The sequence below is a fragment of the Trachemys scripta genome, chromosome 1 (genome assembly GCF_013100865.1).
Source record: "Trachemys scripta elegans isolate TJP31775 chromosome 1, CAS_Tse_1.0, whole genome shotgun sequence".
Classification (NCBI taxonomy): Eukaryota; Metazoa; Chordata; order Testudines; family Emydidae; genus Trachemys; species Trachemys scripta.
The window spans coordinates 313,687,217-313,705,088 of NC_048298.1; the positions used below are offsets into that span (position 1 = coordinate 313,687,217).

Sequence of the window (17,872 nt, forward strand, 5' to 3'; positions counted from 1 at the left end):
AACCTGCAGACATATCTCCACTTCTACAATGATCAACACCCCCCCACAACACACTTTTTAAGATCCAGGGGTCCTACACATGCCTCAGCTAGTGCACTAAATGCCCCAATAGCAACTATGTGGGTGAAAGCAAACAATCACTACACTCCCAAATGAACTCACACAGGAAAATGATTAAAGCAAAAAACACCTACCACCTGTGCGTGAACACTTTCCACAAAGCAATCACTCTGTATCTGACCTATCAGTCCTCATCCTCAACGGAAACCTGCACAGCACCTTCAAAAGATGAGCCTGTCATTACTTTGGCTGACACTAAAAATCATGGACTGAATAGAGACACTGGATTTATAGCTTATTACAACAATCTGTAACACACTAGTGCCCCCACCACCACCACCACCACCACCACCACCCAGCTCTTCTCCCTCCCTTTTCCCCCTATGACTAGAGAGGTGTTAACAGCAGGGCCGGCTCCAGGCACCAGCCCAGCAAGCAGGGGCTTGGGGCGGCCAACGGAGAGGGGCGGCACTTCCACCTCTTCAGCAGCGGGTCCCTCACTCCCTCTCGGAGCGAAGGACCAGCCGCCGAATTGCCGCCGAAGACTGAAGCGCTAGCGGTAGAGCTGATTGCGATCACGGCTTTTTTTTTTTTTTTTTTTGCTGCTTGGGGCGGCAAAAACCCTGGAGCCGGCCCTGGTTAAAAGGCCACTTCACCTTGAATGGTCCCTCAAATATGTGTTAACCACTTACATTAAATAATTTGTTCCTCCTTATATTTAGCTGTTATGCTCTGAGTACATTTCCCAGACCTGAAGAAGAGCTCTGTGTAAACTCAAAAGCTTGTGTCGCTCACCAACAGAAGTTGACCCAATAAAAGATATTACCTCACCCACCTTGTCTCTCTAGACAACTCTAAGGCATTTGACTTGGTACCACATGACATTTTGATTAACAAAGTAGAATGATAAAATTAACACAGCATGGATTAAAAGCTGGCTACTTGATCAGTCTCAAATTGTAATTGTAAATGGGGAATTATCACTGAGCAGGTGTGTTGCTAGTGGGGTCTTGGTCCTATGCTATTTAACTTTTTTTTTTAATGACCTGGAAGAAAACGGAATCATCCCTGATTAAGTTTGCAGATGACACCAATATTGGGAGAATGGTAAATTATGAAGGGGACCAGACACTGATCAGAGTGATCTGGTTCGCTTGGTAAGCAGGAAGCAAGCAAACAACATATGTTTTAATATGGCTAAATGTAAAGATATACATGTTGGAACAAAGAATGTAGTCTATATTCTAGGACTTTATCCTAGAAAGCAGTGACTTTAAAAAAGATTTTGGGAAATGGGAGCGGATAGTCAACTGAACATGAGCTCCCAGTGCGATGTTTTGGCCAAAAGGGCTAATGCGATCCTTGGATGCAAAACCACTGTGATCATCTAGTTTGACCTCCTACATAACACAGGCTATAACATTTTACCCAGTTTATGCTGCAGTGAAGGGAATTATGTTTCCTACTACGTAACTGAGCACTATTAAGTGCAATAATTTTTGGCTGAAGTAGGCCTTAGCTTTGATAAAGACATCCAGTCACTGAATTAAAGACTCCAGCTGATGTTGCATTGACCACTTTCCTTGGTAAACTGTTCCAGGGATGACACACCCTCACTGTTAAAAAGGTTGGTCTTATTTTGCACCTTTGTCCATTCAAACACTAACTTGCAATGATGATTTAGTGCAACAACCAAAAAGCTTTTAAAAACCCAAGATAAAATAGTAATTTTCCTTTGTCTATTGTGTTTGTGCTGACAATCAAATGCATCTGTTAATGGCAATGTTAAATTATGTCTACATTCATCATAGAAACAAGAAAAATAAAAACTAGAACATGAATTGAATAACCATTTTGATTTTCAAATGTACTCACCATTAAGGATGAAATCCTAGCCCCACTGAAGTTAAGGGATGTTTTGTCACTGACACGAGTTGCGCCAGCGATTCACACTGTATATTCTCCCCATAGAAGGAATGTGTCTGGTTGAGCCAGTATTGGCCAATATGCCATTCATGAATGCTTTGGTGGCCCCTTCACTGTCTATAGGATTTAAGTTTTAATTAAAATTCCTTTTCTGGCCATGCTGCTGGTGAAGAAGACCTTCCAGATGGAACCCAGTGCAGAATATAATATAATAACCCTGTCTGAATATAATTATGGACAGAAGCAATAGCGCTAAAAGATAAGATATTGCTGTCATTTGGCTCAATAGAGATTAACTCTGGAGCCTAACGACAAGTTAAATGTCAACATTTTACAATGTTTTACATTTTCCTAAACAACACATAAAAGTTCAGCTTTGCAGACCAGGTCAGGAAGGGCTTTGAGGATGTGATAGGGAAAGGTGCAGATATGTTTACTAGAGAAGCTGTCAGGACATTAGAGTTGAATGGAGTGGAGAAGGGATGGGAGGAGTCAAGTGGCCCCTACTGTGGTTGTTTGGGGATGATTTTGGGTTAGCGATATAAGGAGAGGAGATATCACGTCAGTAAGTGTAGATGCAGGCTCACAGAATGTTATCCAGATCTCAGAGAGATGGCAGAGATCTTCTTTTTGATGCAGTGGGTATTCCAGAGGGAGTAATAGATAGAGAATGTGGCTCATATTTCCTGTCGATTCCCTGGAATGTATACAAATCTGGGGATATCTGCAAAGCGTAGTGGCAAACGAAGTGCATGACTCTGATGGAAACTCCACCAGGGGATCCCCACCTGTCTTCCCTTGGGTAAATTCCAGCCTGGGATTCAGCAGACCAGGTTGGCAGAGAGGAGTGCCTGCAAGAATGATTAATCTGCCCCATATAGTTTGTGTATTCAGGAAACAGCTTATTGACTTGGAAAGGTGGCACTCCTCTGCCTATCCTTAAAATAGAGTCCAACTGATTTCAGTTGATGACGTTATGTCTGAGACTGTGCAAGTCATTGAGGTGTGACTCAGGAGCTGGTCCTATCACCTGTCGGAGTGTTACTGTTTTAATACAACAGACTAATTATACTGATTCAGCATGTAACAAGTTGTACTTTGCTCTATGTGCCATAGAGTGACCATATTTCCCTCAACTGAAAATGGGACACTGGGAGTGAATATAGACCCTTCTGCCGCAGTCCTTCTTCCTCTCCTTTTTCTCCCTCCCCTCCTCTCTGACCCATTATGCTCCTATTTCCCTCCTCCCCTGCCCTCTCCTCACTTCTCTGAATTGAGGGAATATGAGCCACCTGTCTTTGTGGCTGGCCTGATCTGACATCACAGAAGTCATGACTTTTTTGGTAAAACTGGGCATTTTGTTTGTTTTATCTGATTGACTGATAATTCTCCTAAAGCAGAATCTATACTGTTTGGTTAAAGAAAATGTCCAACATTAGCTATCATCTCATTTACAATAACGCACATCAGGAGCTTGTATCAACTCTTAAATAGACACATTACATGGGGAGGCCTCCTTTTTCTCAAGTTAGTAGCAAAATGTGCAGGACCCCAATGTGAATTTTCTAGTGATTTAAGAAAGCATGATAATAACTGATTCAACACTGATATACAATAGCAGTGTATGGCTTCTGTGTTCAACTTCGTGCATAAAAAAGTGACTCATTAGCAAAAGAGCTTGTTTCAGCATAACATTATTTTACATGAAGATGTTAATTTTTATTGCTTCAGAGGAGATTAAAAGCAGACCACTGTAGGGTACAAATGGCAGTGCAAGATGTTTGCACAAAAATGTATAAATTGTCCTCTTAGAACAAATACAGAACTTGCTAGTGCCACCTACTGGTGGAAAGGTAAAACTGAATATAACTCTTGCTACAGCAAATGCTGAAATTGTTAAAACCAGCTCTTTGAATTGCAAATTAGTGTTCTTAATTTTCATAGTACTAAAAATGGTATAAATGGAAAAACTACTGGCCAAATTGCCCCCTCATGAAGGAAAACCTGCAGTAGGAGGAAACCCCAATGTGGCTGCACTTTAGGAATTTCTCCTGACTTGTTTTGTCGGGGTCAGGGCGGGGAGGGGAGGTTCCCCTGAGAGGAAGAGGCCCTGGGTCCAGCCCTTCGGGGATGAAAATCACTAGAACATTTAAAGATTTTATCAGTTACAAATAAGGAACAAAGGAAAGTAGCCTGCAGATTTAAACATAATTTTGAATTCCAATGTAGCTGGGGTCCTAAAGTATCAGGAATAAGAAGCTAATGCAGCAAGAATGGGTCCAGTTAAAGAGCTGTGCCCTAGATATGCATAACAGAGGTGCCACTTTATAAGTGAAGAAATGTATGTCTAGAGTAAGGTCAACGTTAAATATGGAGAGGGGACTCTGAACTGCCTGGGGACAGATTAAGTGAAACTCTGCTAGGGATTGTCAGAAATGTTTTGATGAAATGTTTTGATCAGTGGAAAGTGCTGATTCGTTGAAGCCAAACTTTGTGTGGAAATGTATCAGTTTCAGTGAGAGAGAGAACGCCCCACTCCAGAAGAGGTAATAGTCCAGAGGTTGGGACATTCACCTCTGATGTGGGTTCAAGACCCTACTCTGAACTGGCTAGTGCATAGACTTGAACCTGTGTCTCCCACATCTCTAGGGAGTGCCTTAAATATCAGTCCATTGGATGTTCTTGGGTAGGTCCCCCCCTCCTTTTGTTTTGTTGTGTTTTTAATTTTGAAAGGTCTGTTTTATTCCACCTATTTCAAAACTTCAAAACATTTCACAAAATAGAATTCCTGGTTTCGGGCCAGCCCTACTTTCTGCCCAGTTGAGAATGGGACTTGAACAAGAGCAAGTTGGAAGACAAGTTCCATAATTAGCAAGCACAAATCTGTCCAGGGTATGTATGCATCAAAACACAGTCTTTCATGATCACAACCTGTTTCTCAAATACTGCATTGTAATTATATAACATTTTCTACAACCTCGGACATGCATGTATAGCATTTTGTGGCATGGTGTAATGTCCTGCATATGGCAGAGTCTGTGAAAGTCATTCATATGAAAAGGTATGCAGATATAATAGGATATAAATGTGGCATATGGAATAAGAGTTACTGGTGGAAAGTTCTTGATTGTAATATTTGAGAATCCTTAGGAAATGAAAAATGTAAATCCCCTCTAGTTATTCTGGTTACATGAGCTATTCATTATGGGTCCAACTCTGCTACTCTTAAGCATCCTCAGCAGTACCTTACTACACTAGTAATGACCCAGTGAGACTACCTGTATGGTCAAATGCTGCTCATTGTGAGTGAGGGTGACATATTCAGAATCTATAGCGCTACCGGAAACATTTAAGTGAGCTGTGAAAATTGCATGAAAAAAATCACACCTTGTGGAAAATATACATGTCTCCTTCTCTCCCTTTGCATTGGTCATTATCCTTTTGGTCATAATATTTTAAAATCTGGCCTGAGCTGATGTTTACCCAGGCATCTTGTGCCAAAACTGTCATGTGTGTGGGTCTTTCCATGCAATCTACGATGCATCGTTGTGTTTTGCTAATACCCTGTAAGTTAATAACTGGCATTATTTTTCATTAATCTTTGTCTATCCTTTGTGCTGCATGTATGTGTGTTTTTAAATGTGTTAATTTTCCTTCAAAAACCAAATAAAGGCAAAATGATAAAAGAAAGGAAGAAGGCAAACCAGTGAGTTACCTAGGGGGTAGCTGAGCAAAACTAAAAATACAACAATAGCCTGTATAAAACACAAGAAGGAGAAGTGTTTATGGAAAATCGTCTCTTTCACAAACGGGACTAGACTAGATAAACAAAGACTGCTTTTCAGCCCCAAGTCGATGAATAAGAGCATGACAACTTTGAACACATAACGTAATGCAATGTCATTGGAGTTGTGTCCAATATACGTGCCACTGTTTGTTCATTCCTGAAAATGATGATGAAACAAGAATAATCAAAATTGTGTTTCTTTGAATGATGAATCTTGAGACTGAAGATATGCATGGCTGAAAAGGAGATCCGTCATGATGTGTTATTTTGCTAATAATTGTAAATGTTGGCATTTATTTATTCCTTCCCTTTTTCTGAAACTTCCTGTGCCAGTTTCTCACAGTTTACCTCACAGAAAATGTATTAGTCTGCAGTGGTTAGAATGAAAAAAGATACAGAGAGATTTAGTTTGATTAGATAGCTGTCACTTTTGATTTAAAAAAAGATTAGTTCTGACAAAGGCCAAGGGATGGGGATGCTTTATTTTGCTTTCACTTACAATGCGTTACAACGGTTTAATCAGTAGAGTTAATCTTAATTTAGGACTCGATCCTGCAATGAGGACAGTCAAATATGTACACAATTGCATAACTTGAAGCACTCCTCTTGAAGTCAATGAGACCATTCGACTACTTAAGGTTTAGCACCTGCTTAAGTGCTTTACTGGAGCAGGAATTGAGTGCACTGGGACTCCACACAAGCACATCGGTCTGCTCTAAATGCAGGATTGGGATATTACACTGCAGTGAGATCAGAATCAAGCCCTGGCTGGGTAAATTTTGATTGTCCCTGTCCCAAAGAACTAAAGACTTTGGGGAGTATAATATAGTTGCCGGTGTTTTACTGAGGTCAATCGGGTTGCTTTCAAGTTTAAGATTAAGCTCGTACTTAGGTGATCTTCTAGATGGAGGTTGATGTGTTTATTTTCATAACTATGGCTACCATAATGTTTTTCTGAATTTTCTGAAAAAGTGGGACCACTTGGATGGGTCATAATCTAATAGAGGAAGGAAAGGAATTTGGATCCACCATACTCTTTCATTTGAAAACCTCTTTCTTATTAATATTATATAATTGTGAAAATGGGGGGAGGGGGTTCTGTTAGTTGTGTCGCCCCTTGATGATGAAATTATTGTTATGTATCATTGTGCTTGCTATTCAGAGGAAGTTATACACAATGAGTCAGTTTACAGCTGATGTCCACAGCTGCTATATAAACAGGGCTCTCTGAGAGATATGTATATAGCAGCTATAGAGTAAGCAGTGTTAGTGTTACAAGGCACAGAAGTGACGATAAGAATGAAGACCCTTCTGCTTCTGCTGTTATTATATGTAGCATCCTCCTCTGCTTTACCTGTGGCTCCAGGAACAGAAGATGAAGACAAAAACATCCAGCTTGTGGAGGTAAATATTTGCTATGAATTTCAAACACTGTAAATTAAATGGCAGGAAGAATTGGCTTCTTATCAATTTTGCAAAATTTTATCTTATAATTTTCAAACTGCAGTTGTATTTCTTATTTTTTAGAAACAGTCCTGATGTTCAAGAGGTATCAAGTTGCAGAAGTTTTAAGGGAAATATTTCCCCTTGGCACCAGCTTAGTTATGTCTGAATTATGATTATGACTGTCAGAAGTGATATAATAAAGTAATAAAATACTACAGACACATGGCATTAATTATGTTATCTAGCAACCAGATTGTGTTGTTCTATAAAAACGTAGGCCCCAATTCAGCAAGGTACTTAACTCTGTGCCTCATTTTAAGCTCATAAATAGTCTCATTGTCTTCAACGGGAGTACTTAAAATGAGGCACATGTTTAAGTATCTTGCTGAATCAGAGCCTTAATGGAGCAGCAGAACAAAAACTAAATGATATAATCCTTGTTAAGATGTTATAACACTTTTTATTTTTTTTAATTGGGTAACTAATGTTAGGCTCCTAAATCCATATTTGGTTGATAATTAGATGGCTTTGAAAGTGCTGAGCATCCAGCATCCTCCATTGGTTTAATTGGAAATCGTAACTGAGTAGTGGCTGAGGGACAGATGCTATTAGCCTTTACTGATTTGAGCAGCCCCAGAGAAGTCAACTGGATTACTCGTGAGAGAAAGGGCTGTGGGGAGAGGTTGCAATATACAAATTTTGAGTAAATAACTGAAGAGTAAATTTTAGATTTTTAAAGATACATGTTGCAAAAGCTTTCATTGTAAAACAGGAAATCTAGAGGTCAGTAAGAAAACTGTACTGTATTATCTCTTACTGTTTAAATAAATCCCTGCAGAAAGTGACCTGTCTTGACTCCTCGAAAACATGGACCCCAGGCACATGGGTGTAATTTTGTAAATGTTTAAACTGTTCTGCATGACTTAATGAATACAAGTGACCCAAAGCACTGTTCTTGTTTTTGTCAGAATTATCTACAACATTTCTACAAGCTTGAAACAGACAAGCAGTCTCGCTTTAAGAGTAAAAACATTGAGCCTCTAACTGAAAAACTCAAAGAAATGCAGGCATTTTTTGGGCTGAAAGTGACTGGGAAACCAGATGTTGATACTCTGGAGGTGATGAAGAAGCCCAGGTGTGGTGTACCTGATATTGGTCAGTATGTCCTCCTTGATGGAAATCCAAAATGGGAAAGAAAGGATCTGACATACAGGTAACATTTGTCTACAGAATTTATTGAGCAAAAGAGTTAAGGCCAAAATTTTCATATGATTTACCGAAAGTTAGGCACTTAATTCCATATTTAGACACCTAGATAAGTGTTCTGTTTTTAAAGGGAGGATGAAACCATCGTTAAAGTCTGTGGGAGTTGTAAATACTCAGAATTTGAAAATCAAGTCACTTAATATGCTGCCAAAATCTGGCTTTAAGGTGTCTAATTTTAGGCTTCAAATTTGAAATATTTTGGCCTAAAACAATATATTCTACCTGAACTACAAGTGTAGATACCAAAACGTGTACATTACTTTATGGAGAATAGGAGTACTTGTGGTACCTTAGAGACTAACAAATGTATTTGAGCATAAGCTTTAGCCTATGAAAGCTTATGCTCAAATAAATTTGTTAGTCTCTAAGGTACCACAAGTACTACTATTCTTTTTGTGGATACAGACTAACACGGCTGCTACTCTGAAACCTGTCATTACTTTTGGGTTATTTTAAAGGATTGTGAACTACACACCAGATATGAATCCAGCAGATGTGGACAAAGCAATCCAAAAGGCGTTTAAAGTTTGGAGCGATGTGTCACCACTAACATTCAAAAGGATCTACGATGGCAATGCAGATATAATGATGTCTTTTGAAACTGGAGGTAAGAACATTATACTAATACAAACATTAGCCTTCATCAGTTGTAGAAGTGCTTGGCAATAAGAATTAAGTTAATTATCCTTTTTTTTTTTTTAGATCATCGTGACAATTCTCCCTTTGATGGACCTGATGGATTCCTGGCTCATGCCTTTCAGCCTGGCAATGGTATTGGTGGAGATGTTCACTTTGATGAGGCGGAATATTGGACAAGAGGCTCAAATGGTAGGAGATTCATCACAACCCCTGTTTATACAGGATCAGATTGTGCAATCTTTGCTCATGTGAAGTTGTAACTTAGGCTCGGACCCACGAAAGACTGGGCTATAGGATATTCTGATGTGACTCTCTTTCAATCTCCCCTATTGAAGCTGATCCATTGTGTATAAATAATTAAATATTAATTGGGCAAGAGGGAGCAGAAGTGTGACTCTACAGTCCAGTGGTTCAGAGGTGGGAAGCCCATGTTCAAATCCCTTCTCATCAGGCAGAGGAGGGAATTGAAACTGCATCTTTCACCTCCTGAGTGAATGCCCTAATCACAGGGCTAAAATTTCTCTGGGAAGATTCTGCCTCCTCCTCTCTCGCTGGCCATTTTGTGTGGCATTAGGCATGTTCTCCTTCTACATTTCTTTATATTATAATGTTTGCAGAATTACTGAAAGAATCTCAAGTGTCTCTAATATGCTTTGGGCCAGCATGTATAGGTATTTCCTATTTAGTCAGCTGTACTATAGAGTCAAACACAGTTCACCTATTTTAAATATACATTTTTTTTTAATTCCTCAGGATACAACTTGTTCCTTGTCGCAGCCCATGAACTTGGCCATGCACTGGGTCTGTCTCATTCTACTGATCCTGGTGCTCTGATGTACCCCACCTATTCCTACACTGAGCCTAACGAATTTCGCCTTCCTCAGGATGACATTAACGGCATTCAAACTGTCTATGGTAAGAAAAATAAACATTTAGTCATATGCTGGGTTAATTTCACTTTTATGCAGAATGCTGCTTAATCAATAAAAAATGTATATTTTAAGGAACATTCTTCTAATTCTAGAAACATTCTAGTGTTGCTGCACAGAGCAATTCCAGTTTTGCTGAGCTCCTGTTAACTAGAGGTGGGCAATGGCCCTGAAGGTGGTTTCACTGAAGTTCAGCTCCTCTGCATGCCCATTCTTGCACACTTCAGTAGTTTTGTAGAAGCTAAGCCTCACCTGTGCTGAGTTTAGGAGCTCTACAGACCAGACGTTACCTGGCAGTACCCTGATTAATGACCACCTCCCCTGAATTTTTCATGAGAAGATTTTGTGTGCGCACCAAGTCCTTCATAACATTGGTTTTCAGCTGTATTTCTCCATATTATATAATGCCAATTTTTCTTTAATCTTCATGTAGGACATTCAGATAACCCCGTTCAACCAACTGGACCCACAACACCAGTAACTTGTGACCCCAAATTGACTTTTGATGCCGTCGCTACCATGCGTGGAGAACTGCTGTTCTTTAAGGGCAGGTAACAACAAAGAACTTCTGAGTTACTTCTTTGAACTACAGTACTCAAAAGGAAACAATATTTCAGATCATTTAATTCCCAGGAGATCTGAGGGGAAACTCTCACTTAGAAATGTAGCGCTAACAATAAAAATCACATACAAAAGGTGGTCCAAATTCTCTGATTGGGTGCCTAGCTTTACCTAACATTTCTCTCAGGCATGACAAAATGCTTTAGCTGTTTCCAAAGTGGCTGCATCAAATGGTGAGATGGCTAAAGGGCACCAACCATTGTACTGTAGTTTCTAAGGAATTCTAATTGTTTTCAATGGGAACTATAACCCAGATTCTGCTATACACAGCTCTGATCATAAGAGAGGAGCTTAAATGTCAGCGGTCTACCGGCTAAGGCTGGTGAAAGTGATTCAGGACTCCCCCCTTAGATTCTATTCCAAGTACTTTGCCACTGTAATCAGTGGAATGATAGGATTGTTATCAGTCTAGATTCAATTAAAAAGAGGGCAGCTGCAAACTCATGTTTTGCAATGGTATGTTTATGTGACATACTGGGCCACTACTTTGTCGTGACCCCGCCACAGTGTACGTCATTAGCAGGGATAGAACCTGTGACCTCCGGCACCAAAACTACTAAAGGATTAGCTCTAGTAGGTAACACTCATAGCAGACTCTTTTCCTCACTGTAGATCAAACACTAAAGAGAGACAGAATCAGACACATTTCACCTTTGTATTACGTTTATGGCAGTTTCGGAACAGTTTATAATTTGCCAAATTTATTTAAACCAGGTATTTCTGGCGCAAGCATCCTCAGATGACAGAGGTCGAACTCAATTTCATTTCTTTATTCTGGCCAAATCTGCCATCTGGAATTCAAGCTGCTTATGAAAATGTTGAAAGGGATCAAGTTTTTCTTTTTAAAGGTAACGGAATCTGACAATGTTAGTTCTTCTGATATATGAATTTACTGGGAATACTTTGCTCCACAGACTGTGCAATTCTCCTTAGATGACACTGCACGAAACAACTCAAATGTTCAAATTACAAAAGCCCCCAAAATGTGTGAATAATGAAATTAAAGGTTGCTTATCTATTTAATGTAAATGTTCTGAAAAGCAAGCTATGAAAATGGCTTCACTTTTCCTTCAAATCTAGTTTTATCATAAGAAATAGCATGTGTCGATTAAGAAGCACTTTGGCTAAATTCAAAATGTGCTGTGGACTAGATCACTAGCAGCCTTGAATTAATACACTAATTCAAGTATCAGAGGGATAGCTGTGTTAGTCTGGATCTGTAAAAAGCAACAAAGAGTCCTGTGGCACCTTATAGACTAACAGTTGTATTGGAGCATAAGTTTTCATGGGTGAATACCCACTTCGTCAGACACGTGTAATGGAAATTTCCAGAGGCAGGTATAAATATTCAGGCAAGAATCAGTCTGGAGATAATGAGGTTAATTCAGTCAGAAAGGGTGAGGCCCTCTTCTAGCAGTTGAGGTGTGAACACCAAGGGAGAAGAAACTGCTTTTGAACACCAAGGGAGAAGAAACTGCTTTTGTAGTTGGCTAGCCATTCACAGTCTTTGTTTAATCCTCAGTTGATGGTGTCAAATTTGCAAATGAACTGGAGCTCAGCAGTTTCTCTTTGAAGTCTGGTCTTGAAGTTTTTTTGCTGTAGGATGGCTACCTTAAAATCTGCTATAGTGTGGTCAGGAAGGTGGAAGTGTTCTCCTACAGCTCAACCTTCCTGGCCACACAATAGCAGATTTTAAGGAGAAACTGCTGAGCTTCAGCCAGAGGCGGCTCTGGCTTTTTTGCCGCCCCAAGCATGGCAGGAAGGCGGCTTCAGCGTACCTGCCGCCGAATTGCCGCCAAATCCACAGGACTGGCGGACCTCCCGCAGGCGTGCCGCTGAAGTCTGCCTGACTGCTGCCCTTGCAGGGACCAGCAGGGCGCCCCCCGCGGCTTGCCGCCCCAGGCACGCACTTGGAGCGCTGGTGCCTGGAGTCACTGCTGGCTTCAGCCTCAGCCTCCCTGATTGAACTAACCTCGTTATCTCCAGGCTAATTTCAGTATTAAGTCAAAGAGCTAGCAGCTGTTTTGAAAAGCATTCAGCAGGGTATTGGTTAATTATTGATGCCACATCCAAAGGTCTGATAGGCACCTTACAGAACACAGGGAAAAAAAGACCTCCAGAGCTCTTAGAATCCAGACGAAGACAGGACATACAGGTGAGGGTAATACTACAGGTGGTTAAAAAATGAAAACCTATTTATGTGAAAAATGTCAAACTGTTTTTCTTTGGAAGTGTTCAAAAGAGACCACTTTTGGTAAGCAAACATTTTAAGAAGCATTTCAATAATATTTTTGTTACAAATTTTGATAAGAATATCAAAAGGGATACAAAATTTTCCACAATCCCCATTCCCAACCCAAAATGTTGATAATGCTGACACTTGTTTGTGAAAAGTTTTATTTTAGTAAAAAGGCCATTTGTTGATGAGAATAGCTGTCTGTTTGAAATAGTTCAACCAGCTTTCGTAATGATACACTTAAGTGGGGAGAGGGAGAGAGAGAAAAGATGTATAAGATCACCTAATCACTTATGCACTTATTAATAGTTAAGTTTCTGTATATACATCTATTTAGACATGTATACACCTCCATTACCAAAGTATCCGAAGACATCCAAAGTATTGTTAATCTTCTGCATCCCAATAAACTGCTCTTGGTGGATTACTTAACAATTTGTAACATTCAAGGAGTCTTTTCCCAAAATGTATAACGTGTATAAGTGTATGGGAAGGGTTCTTCTTGGACTCATTGCTCCAAGGTCTAATTCCTGAACCTGAAGGACATCTCCCCTGAATCACTACTCAGCTATACCTGTCTCTTGAAAATTAAGTTGCTTTGTTATCATCATTGTAATGAAAGTACTAAGCCAGAAGCAATGATCTGATGTTGTTTAGTATGAGCAGAAGCCGCTGGTGAAACATTTAATTCTATTTTTTCTTTGCAGAGAACAAATATTGGGTCCTCAGTGGGTATGACTTAGTGTATAACCACCCAAAAAGCATCTATGACTTGGGCTTCCCAAAAAATGTTAAGAGAATTAATGCAGCTTTCAATGATGAGAATTCAGGGAAAACATACTTCTTTGTAGGTGGCAAGTACTGGAGGTAAGATTTCATATTCAATAGACTTAAGGTATATTCTCTCTTTAGGCTTGGAAGATTAATATGGAAACATAAAATAAAATGTAATAGAGATTAAACCAATTGGATTCCACAAAACTGAATAGGGTTTGATGGAAGTTAGTTTTAAAATCTAGGGAGTCTGCCAGAAAATACTAAACTTTCTATAGGTTTTTTCAAACCATCCTGTAGAAATCTGTGGTAGGGATTAATTATATTCTAGAGCAAGAGACACAAAACCTGTAGAAACACTATTATCTAGTAAATTCTTCAAGAATTACCCAAAGGATGTAATGTTCTGAAATTGTACCCCTGTGTCTCTCAAACTTCAAGCTAAAAGAAGTATTAATGTATGGATTTTTGTTCCTTCAGTGTGAACAGTCAGATGGGTTTATGCTGTGTGATTATGCAGTAGTTTGTGGTTACGTTTCTTTATATTTCATAGTAGCTCAGCAATCTTTTGCAATACACTACTCCACTGAACTAACACCTGCATCACATTGCAATGGCTCTTCAGCTTCTCATCTGAAAACAGTTTAGAATTCAGTAGAATGGAGTTCTTGGAATCACAATATCAGGGGCATGGTGCGGAGATGGTTGCAGGGGCTATAGCCACTCCAAAATTTGCCTTTGCCCTTCGGCAGCCACTCCGTAGCTGCTGCTGCTCTCCAGCCATCCAGCTCTGAAGGCACAGTGCAGAGAGTGGCAGTTGCTGGCTGGGTGCCCAGCTCCAGCAACAGCAGTGAAGTAAGCCCTGGAGGGGTACTGGAGTGCCTGAGAACAGTCCCCAGCCCATCCCTGCCTGCTGGGGCACATTGCACAGGGCAGGTGCAGGATCCAGGACTATCCACAGTAGCCCAGACTGAACCGCTCTGGCCTCGGCTTCTGTTCCCAGCCCCCCACAGTTGGGTCCCCCTGCCTTGGCAGCTCTTACCAGGTGCGAGCAGCCAGCACCCTGTACTGCCCAGCTCTGGCTTCCAGCCTCTGACCTGGCCCCAGGGAAGTGCCACGGAGGGGGCAGGGCCTTGTGGCAATGTTCTGTCTGGCCCACCTCAGCTCCTCCACTGGGAGCTGGTGCCGCCCCTGCATAATATAACAGTAAACCCCTCAAAGATACACATGACTTTTACTTAATAAATAATCTATCTGCTAGGCAGTTGACACTAAGACAAATATGATTTCAGAATTACATATACAGGCCTTCTGCTTCCCAGTGCTGGTGCTTCACTTTCCCAAGAAGCACTGATTGGCTAGGATGGGGTGGCCAAAGCTGTATATAGGCAAGAAGAGTGTTATTCATTTGGGGCAGCCTTGCAAAATTGTCAAGTAAACTCACCAGCTCAGTCTCTCGCTTATCTTTACCAGACATGCAGTTCCTGCCTGTCCCTGCCCATTCAGCCAGAACTCCTATACATATGCACACATGCACTCCTGAGGTGAAAGCTCAATGGAAGTTTTGTATGCAAACCTGAAAACAGAATAGCAAGGATTTTAAGGGTTCCGTTTGTTTAGCTCATTCTTAATGGATTTTCTACCAAGAATAGTCTCACTTATGTGTCAGGGTTTGTTTTCAACTTTTTAAATGTCATTTATTTACCATACATTATAAATATATTTCTTCTATGCAGATATGATGAAAAAAGGCAGGCTATGGATCAGGGTTATCCAAAGAACATAATGAATGAGTTCCGAGGAATTAGCAAAAATATTGATGCTGCTTTCCAGAATGGTAGTAAGTAAAACAAATCTTTAAAAACAGTTTACTATGCTAGAATATTTGTGCTTCTCTAGGTTGAAGAAATCTTTTAAAAGACAATCATTATTCATATTTTCACTACTGTATTAAGATCAGAAATTAACACAAATGAATATGTAGGTACTGTCAATGTTATATTTTGCTTTATAGAAATATTTGTTGGAAAACATTTCACCTATGAAATATAACCATTCAATTTATTTTTATTTCTAGGATACATCTATTTCTTCATAGGAACAAGACAGTTCCAGTTTGATCCTAACGTCAAGAGAGTTGTCCGTGTCATGAAAAGCAATAGCTGGTTTAATTGCTGATTAATTCCATTGATTTCCTTCTTGCGTGTTACAACTGTTTTATATGCAGTATTAAGCTATTAATAGATCTTAAAAAATCAAAAAAATTGTACTGTTCTCTGGCTTGATCCTCTGGGAGTTCTGTCTGAATAACTTTAGAATGTTACAGTACTGTCATTATGTAATTAATTGATTTATTATGGGCTGGACTTCCGATTACCCATAAATTATTTTATATTTGTCCTACCACTTCCTGTGTCTTGTGATCATTGCCACTGCTCAAGAGCTACACTCTGCTCCCCAGCACAGGCTGAGTAAATGGGCTGTGCCCAAGGAAATTACATGGAGTCTTAGGGAATAAAAATCTTCCCTCAACTCAAAAGCAGAGAAAGGAGCAGCCACACCGCTCTCTACCATCCACGGCCCACTGGAAAATTTCTGTGGAGCCAAAATATCCCCTCTCTCATCAATCCATTAGTCACACTCAAACCTCTCCCCTTCCCAGCCCCAAATTTCTCTCTATGGCCAACTGCTGAGCACTGCTTCTCTGACGCTTCATGTCATCCTTTTTGTCATACAGTGGAGCTGCATTACTCCTTCTACATTCTGGAACCTTTACGGCCCAGAATTAATTCCTAAGAGCAGGGCCAGCTCCAGGCAGCCGCTTAGCAAGCAGGTGCTTGGGGCGGCCACTCCAGAGGGGGGCGGCACGTCCAGCTATTCGGTGGCAATTCGGCGGAGGATCCCTCACGCCCGCTCGCTCACTTTTGGGGGGGGGGGGGGCTGTGTGGGGCGACAAAAACCCTGGAGCCGTCCCTGCCTAAGAGAATCTACATTTTAAAAATAGAAAACAAAATGGCAACGTAACTGGAGAGCCTGATGCTTTATAGGCACCTACATATTACACATTCATCCATTCATTTACCAGTTAAGGTGAAACAGAGATGTCCAGAGCCATGAAAGGGAGAACAGGTAGCTTAAACTTGATACAGTTGGAGAGCAGAACAGTGATGGATCTAAGCAATGGACAGACATAAAGCAATAGGAGAAGAAGATCCCACAGAAAAGCCATGAAAATAGTAAATTCAGGCAAATCTAGTGGCCCAGAGCCTATTTCTACAATACTGGGGTGCAGATGATTTTTCTATGATATAGTTGCCCTCAAAACTGCATATGTAATTTCTAAAATGGGAGAGTAATGAATAGTAGATGAATAAATAGTTAATATTCTTGTTTACATGCATACTTTTCTTTGCATGGGGTCTGAGTATTTATACAAAGAATAGCTGTTCCTCCTAACAAATAATAAACAACAAAGGGTTGAAATCAGAGCTGATTGGAAAATAGGAGCTTTTTCCCAGTGCAAATTTCTTCTCTCTCTCTCTTTTTTTTTTGGTCAAAAAACTCTGAACGTGTAGCCAAAAGCCGCTTACTGTGACAAATCACTTTCCATGAAAGATTTTATGTAATTGAAAGGCCAGTTTTCCATTGAAAAATAGTTTAGATGGAAGTTTTCGAACAGCCCTAGTGAAAATGAACAGCCATTCAGCATTTGAGGAAACGCTCACCGTATTTGCAATATTCTACCAGTTCTACTAATAAACGTAAGACATGTAGGAATTACTGTACCAGATCAAAGTAGTGATTCATGTAGTCTGGTACCCGGTCTCATTTATGGAATAAGTTGCACGTAGATGAATTTCTTCATAATCTCAGGCAGCTAGGGACTGCCATATGTCCTGTAGCATGAGGGTTATAATTATTTTAACTACATTGTAAAATATGGATGTTCCTCTTCCTGTGAGAACAGTAACATTAAAGTAAAACAGTAAAACACACATTGGTTAAGTAATTTTATTTACTCAGCCATCTATAGTATGTTTCTTAAGGATTTATTGAATTTCATTTAGCTGAGGATTCCCCTATGCTAGAGCAGCGGTTCTCAACTGACGGGGTTTGTGGCCCCCTGAGGGTGCGCAAACCCTTTCAGGGGGGCTGCAGGTCCCCACGGATAAAACCCAGAGCCCGAAC

The 17,872-nt window shown here is 40.3% G+C and overlaps 1 protein-coding gene across 1 annotated transcript; it reads left to right on the forward strand.

The window, feature by feature from the left end:
• Window positions 1-6,990: 6,990 nt before the first annotated feature.
• LOC117871172 (matrix metalloproteinase-18-like) lies at window positions 6,991-16,090 on the forward strand. The gene is made up of 10 exons (XM_034758878.1): window positions 6,991-7,177; window positions 8,188-8,432; window positions 8,944-9,092; window positions 9,188-9,313; window positions 9,878-10,039; window positions 10,487-10,604; window positions 11,389-11,522; window positions 13,618-13,777; window positions 15,421-15,524; window positions 15,762-16,090. Exons 1-10 carry the CDS (start codon window positions 7,073-7,075, stop codon window positions 15,860-15,862), a joined length of 1,404 nt encoding a protein of 467 aa, XP_034614769.1. The 5' UTR covers window positions 6,991-7,072; the 3' UTR covers window positions 15,863-16,090.
• The last annotated feature ends 1,782 nt before the right edge of the window (window positions 16,091-17,872 follow it).